Raw genomic sequence first — 7,161 nt, forward strand, 5'->3', positions numbered from 1 at the left:
TGATTTCAGGAGAACAGGGGAGGCTGGGAAATGAGTTTTCAACTGGCGGCAGCAGTTTATGGGAGTAAAAGCACTAAATATCCACGTAAAGTAGCGTAAATCTCATGAGAGGAAACATGAACGGCAAAAGGAGAAACAGCAGATTCAAGACGGTAACTTCTTAAGTGACAAGAGAACATTAAATAAAAGCAACAATCACACAAGAGTTTTAAGAGTACACAACTCCTCTGCACAGATTAGAAACCAAGAGTGGGACTGGGGGAAAGGTCATTAGCAGATCATCAAAAACAAACTCAGCAGCAGGAAATCACTAATGAATTTGGTTTTAAATATCTGTGACATCTGAGGGAGAAAAACTGTTGGATCAGATCTGTTTGGTTGCAAACAGCTGAGTCATTTTGTAAAGAAATTCATTATTACAGATTAATTTGTGAGGCAAAAACTTTGCTGAAATGTCCACTTTGCAACAATCTGACAGGCTGATTCCCAGATGCTAAGATAAGATAGCTTTAGCTTAGAGCTCATCAAATCTTTTATGCTGTAAAAGGTTTGCAGTAAATCACATTCACTTTTAGCCTTGTCCTAGCAACGTTTAACTGTCTTTGTTTCTAGCTCCAACTCAAGAAATCGGACCTCTAACTGCTAGAAACCCCAAAAAATACACACAAACACACACAAAAGACAAAACTTTTTAACCTCTATCATTGTCACTGTCCACAAAGTTACTTTTCTCAAGAGGACTGGCGTCAACCAGAGACTGTTTCACGTCACTTCCTGGAAACATGAAGGATGGGCCATGGTACTTTGTATCAGTGGGGTGAGCACACACAATACTTTGTATACATTAGGACTGAAAACATGGATAAATTACAGGACAGTGCCGCTGGGCCCACTGACCTCTTGGGCCCTTGGTTATGTGAAAGTCACAAAGCTCAACTAAAAGACACAAAACAAAGAGACAACCATAAAGAGATGAAAAATGAGCATAAAAAACAGAAAATTACTACAAAAAATGTAAAATGCCCCAAACAACACAAAATTACTTCAAAGACACAAAAATTAGCATTCAAAAGACAAAATACAGTATCTTCAAATACAAAAAAGTTCAAAGAAAACAATTCATAAAAAACATAGGCATAAAACTATACAAAATTACTTCAAGGCATAAAACTAATAAGCATAAATTACAATTCAGTTCCAAATTATTTGTATAATTCACAACAATAATCACCTCAGGACACTCTACACAGTCCAGTCTAGCTAAACCTTACACTATTAATGGGAAAACCCAACAAATCCCTCTTGAGCAGCAGACAGCAACAGCAGGGAGGGAAAAATTCCCTTTAATGGAAGAAACCTCCGACAGACCCCGGATCTTGGTGAGCGGCCTTCTGCCTCGACTGGTTGAGTGAATAGAGAGAGAAGAAGAAGAAAAGCAACAGGACACAACAATCAATCAAACACTGGTCAGGTTGATGTGGGCGTTGACTGCTCATCAGAAACATAGAGCTCCAGAGCCAGGGCAACCTGTAGAGAGGTACAGAGAGAGAAAGAGGACACACTACAGGAGGGAGAGAGGAAACCAAACCAAACCAATCCTAGAATGCATGTCAATAATGTCATTAATTTCCAATCTTTTCATAGGCACTACTACACGGGAAGAGTCAAAGGATTGATACATTTTTGCTTTCCTTTAAACTTTATTGGCAAAAAGAAAAAAAGTCAAATAAATTAGATTAGGAAAAATGCCACAAGTACATTAGAGTTTTACAACACAATATCAACACCGGAATCTTGATCTCCATAAATACAGAATAAAAAATAAACTTTTTATTCTTTGTCTGCTTCATTCAATTCTGTTTTTATTTTTGAACAAAAAAATCAGAATACAACCGCTTCTTTATTCTTTGTTTGTTTAGTTTGCAGTGACAAAATTGAGATAATCAAAAATATTTTAAGACAAAACCAATATGACCACGTAACTGTACAAAATCTGAATTCAGAAATCTGACCAGATGGCATTTGTTTTCTTTTACCCAAAAACAAAAACCACTGTTGAGTTGTCATTTTCAGATCACCTTTATAATTTAAAATTTCTGTATTTTTGCTAACTATGCTATCATAACTTTGCTAATTGATTTAATTACTTGTCAAGAACAAAAGCACAAATATTTGAAACTCCTTATGATAGCTCTACATCTTGATTTAAAGCATTTTTGTTCATAACATAGCTTACATTTTTTAAGCTAATCCTCCTTCAGTTAGCTAGTTAGCGGTTAACATACAGTATATAAGCAAACATTTAATTTTTAAGGGTGCTTGTACTTTGTATTTTTGGTTTTTGTTGAAGATTAGCAAGGCTAGCTGTAACTTGATATTTAAGATAGCAGAAACAAAGACTTTTATAGGTAGTTGTGACATCTTGTTTTCCTATTGTGCTGTAGCTCCCCAAAATGTAGAATTTTAGTTCTACAGTTGCTAGCAACTGACCAGCTGTTGCTAAATTTCACCAACATGCTTTTATCCAATCTGAAGCCTCGACAGCTGAAGTGTAACCCGCAGCTCCTATATGATGACATTTAGATATTTTTAATGTAAAGATTTTTAGTATTGTGTGATTTAGTGATAAGGACAATTTCTTACAATTTAGAAAATTTGCATATGACGGGCATTTTATATTTTTCCTTCAGCATTTTGATAGATACATTTAAATGTTAGTATTTCAGACAAGCTAATTTAAGTGAACCTGAACATGTGCATTGCTAATAGTGCAAAATATATTTCATTATCATAACACAAATAAAATATTGACAACAATAATATTATTAATACGCTTAGAGACAATTATAACATCATCATTTATAGAAGTGTTTGATTCCAGCAGCTAAGTTTACTCTTTCAAGTATCTTGCAACAACAACACAAATTCAGAAAAAGTAAACAAAAACAATACCATAAGATACAAGTTGCATAGATTTGGGATAAGTGTTTGTGTTTGTTTGTTTTCAGGCACCTCTGAGGACAGAGCAGAACATCTCACCCACATAAATAAATCCACATGTTTGTAGAAAAATATATTAGGCACATTTTTAAATCCCATATTTTATTTTTCTTCGGAAAGTGCTGACGTTGAGACTCGCTCTCTCCAAATAATCCCAGTCCTCTAGAGAGCTGAAGTCCAGAGAGTCTGAGTCCAAAGAGGCCCCAGTCCATTTAGTTCTGGACTACCTATCCAGATCAGGTTCTCTATGAGCACCCACACTCCTCCACGATCATATTCTGGATGTCCTTCTTAATGATCTTCTGCTCCTCATTGTAGTAGAGCATGGACATGGCTCGTAGCCGAGTGGGGACGCAGCATGAGCGCAGGTTCTGGAAGGGGCTGTAGCCCCTCATGCGGTAGTGTCCAATGATGGTGGAGTGGAAGGACAGTGTGGAGCCAGCAATGCCTGCCACATGCAATGGGCACTCGCCCTCACAATAGTTGGCATGGTAGCCAGGTGGTGCGATGATCCAGTCATTCCAGCCGATGTCTTTAAAATTGACATAGAACTGCCGTTTGCAGCACACTCGCACTTTACCATCACACTCTAGCCCACGCTTCCTGCGCCGCCGCGCTGCTGCCTCCCCCTCCCGTAAAATGACCACTAGGAAGGGCCGGTGGGACTGCTCACGCTGGTTGGCTGTGTGCTCTGAGCTATGCGAGACCAGCATGGGAGTGGCGCCAGCATGGGAGCAAAGAGGGCAGGATACCTGGAAGCTCAGTGTGATGTTCCTGCCACTCTTCAGCAACAGCGCCTGCACCACTGCTGAGATGGGGAAGATGTGCCACCCACTGTGCCGGGTATCCACTAATTTCTCCACCAGGAGCATGTCATCATCGTCCTGTGGTGAAATTGGGCGGTGGTGTCGATGTTTCTTCTGGAAAAGCTGAAGGGTGACTTTGACTTGGCTGCGGTTGGTCTTGGACAATTTGAGGAAGAGCCAGATGTTGGCCTGCTCCACCAGAGATGCATCAGTGCCATCCTTAGACAGAATGAAGTCTACCACACCTGGAGACTCTCCTGATGGAGACAAAAAGAGACAGAAGGTCATGACAATGTAGGCCCCAGATTGTTCTTGCTGTTTTGTCTCTTTGTGGTCATTAGCAAGGTTAACAACACTCTACTCCACCAGCTAGTCAGCTCACTTATTATGCAAGGGGTGTTTGTCATCATGGTTACAATAAGTAACAGAGACAATAATTGGCTCAAACAATAAAACTACTCAGTTAGCTTTAGCTACAAACCCTACTCAGTTAACTTTAGCCATAAAAATACTTGGATTTAAATGTAAAAAAAAAAACTATATGGTTAGCTTTAGTTGCAAAAACTACTTGACTAGTTTGAAGTTCAAAACTACTCTTTTAGCTTTAGGCACAAAGGTATTTGGTTAACTTTACCCCCCAAAAAAACACTGTTTGTTTTAAGCACAAAAACTACTCAGTTAGCTTTAGCAGCAAAAATGACTTGGCTAGCTTTAGCTGCAAAAAGAACTCAGTTAGCTTTAAGTGCATAAACTACTTAGATAGCTTTAGCCACAAAACCTACTTGCTGTTTAGCTTTAGCTGAAAAAAAAACTGATAGCTTTAGGCTTAAAACTACATAAAGCCTTTATCTTTATTGGCCAAGCATGATTAGACACACAACAAATTTGCCTCTGGTACAGAGGCTCTCAGTGTACTTTGTGAGCCAGCAATAAAAATAAAATACAATTAAAATATCTAGCTTTAGTTGCTAAAACTCTTCAATTAGCTTTAGTCACAAAAGCGGCTTTGTCAGCTTTAGCTGCTAAAACTATTAGCTTGGCTTTAGGGACAAAACTATTTGCCTCTACTGAAGCATTATTATGGGAGACATTCTTACTGATAAAGCCCATTTAATGATATCCTAATATCTGAATCAGCTGATATATGCTCCAGTGCATGCTAGGACAAACTTTATCAAGTACAGAACTGTGCTGCAGACTCAGAGCAACTTGAACTAGAGAAATGCATTTCCTGTCGAAAATGTGTGTGGATGCTATGTGCTGAACATTTTGACACCTGAATGGCATATCTACCTGAAAGTATGCTGAAGTACAATTTTCCCATTAATTTGAATGCGGGGAAATTTTCAAAATAAAGCTAAATATTTCAGAAGTGTGAAGTGTATTATAATTCTGAGACAAAGCATGAATGTAATGGGACACTTGAACATTTTGATACCGCAAATAGCTGAAAGTATGCTTAGGTAGAATTTCCCCATTCGTTTGAAAGGGCAAACTTTTCAGAATAAAAGTAAATATTTTAAAAGTGCAATTTGAAAAATTGTTAATAGAAGCATGAATGTCCTCGAAGAGCTGAACATTTTGCTACCTGAAATAGAATATTTGAATATTTTCAAAACTATTAAAGGTGTTTGTGTGTATGTGTGTGTATGAGAAAGAAAGAGTAGTCCTACACACAGAGATATGTGTGGCTATTGAAATAAGTCATGAAATGTAAATGGTAATTATGCAAAAACAATAAATATCAAAAAGCTGTTTATTGTATGAATAGTTGAGAAGTTGCTGAATAGTTATTAGTTGAAATGGTGGTTTTAGCTGAAGGTATGCTGAAGATATTAAGATGTGAAAATCTGCTGAAAAAAAGCTAAATGTTACAAACAATAATACAAGCGATACACAGTTTGATACCTCAATGGCCCTTCTAGGTGAAAGTATGCTGCATTAATTAGATCCGAAAAAAGGATGGAAGAAATCAGAATAATAACTAGAAAACTGCATTTCCTGTCGAAAATGCATGTGTGGATGCGAATTGCTGAAAGATCGCCCTGAATATGCTGAAGACTTTGTCACCTGAATGGTTTTGCTAGCTGAAAGTATGCTGAAGCAATTAAGTGCCGAAAAAAGGATGGAAGAAATCAGAATAATAACTAGAAAACTGCATTTCCTGTCGAAAATGCATGTGTGGATGCGAATTGCTGAAAGATCGCCCTGAATATGCTGAAGACTTTGTCACCTGAATGGTTTTGCTAGCTGAAAGTATGCTGAAGCAATTAAGTGCCGAAAAAAGGATGGAAGAAATCAGAATAATAACTAGAAAACTGCATTTCCTGTCGAAAATGCATGTGTGGATGCGAATTGCTGAAAGATCGCCCTGAATATGCTGAAGACTTTGTCACCTGAATGGTTTTGCTAGCTGAAAGTATGCTGAAGCAATTAAGTGCCGAAAAAAGGATGGAAGAAATCAGAATAATAACTAGAAAACTGCATTTCCTGTCGAAAATGCATGTGTGGATGCGAATTGCTGAAAGATCGCCCTGAATATGCTGAAGACTTTGTCACCTGAATGGTTTTGCTAGCTGAAAGTATGCTGAAGCAATTAAGTGCCGAAAAAAGGATGGAAGAAATCAGAATAATAACTAGAAAACTGCATTTCCTGTCGAAAATGCATGTGTGGATGCGAATTGCTGAAAGATCGCCCTGAATATGCTGAAGACTTTGTCACCTGAATGGTTTTGCTAGCTGAAAGTATGCTGAAGCAATTAAGTGCCGAAAAAAGGATGGAAGAAATCAGAATAATAACTAGAAAACTGCATTTCCTGTCGAAAATGCATGTGTGGATGCGAATTGCTGAAAGATCGCCCTGAATATGCTGAAGACTTTGTCACCTGAATGGTTTTGCTAGCTGAAAGTATGCTGAAGTAGAATTTCCCCATTCTTTTGAATGGTGCAAAACTTTCAAAATAAAGCTACATATTTCAAAAGTATGAAGTTTAGAAACATTCTGAATAGAAGCATGAATGTCCTTGTGGAGCTGAACATGTTGGTATGGGAGGGGGGAGGGGCAATAGAGAGGGAGAGGGTGAAGGGGAGGGGGAGAGAGACAGAGAGAGGAGTTATGTTGGGGCATGTCTCAATTGCACTGCATTTTATGAAACACCAGATGACACCAAGACTGTGTCATTGACTCAGCACTTTGAGCTCCCATTGACTTGTATTGCAAAAATATAAAGCTGAATAGATTAAAAAGTATAAATGTTATGAAAAATTTGAGTACAAGCAGGGATGTCCTTGAAGAGTTGAACAGATCAAGACCTCGATGGCCTGTATAGCTAAAAGTATGCTGGACAACTTTTCA

General features: G+C 38.1%; 1 protein-coding gene across 1 annotated transcript in view; it reads right to left on the bottom strand.

Moving 5' to 3' along the window:
- Positions 1-1,899: 1,899 nt before the first annotated feature.
- LOC109974976 (inhibin beta A chain-like) overlaps positions 1,900-7,161 on the bottom strand; it is a 13,076-nt gene continuing 7,814 nt past the window's right edge. The window contains exon 2 of the mRNA XM_020625466.1: positions 1,900-4,063. Coding sequence (XP_020481122.1) covers positions 3,246-4,063 — 818 coding nt within the window. The 3' untranslated portion in view covers positions 1,900-3,245. The remainder of the gene's footprint in view (positions 4,064-7,161) is intronic.

The sequence above is a fragment of the Monopterus albus genome, unplaced genomic scaffold (genome assembly GCF_001952655.1).
Source record: "Monopterus albus unplaced genomic scaffold, M_albus_1.0 scaffold355.1, whole genome shotgun sequence".
Lineage (NCBI taxonomy): Eukaryota > Metazoa > Chordata > Actinopteri > Synbranchiformes > Synbranchidae > Monopterus > Monopterus albus.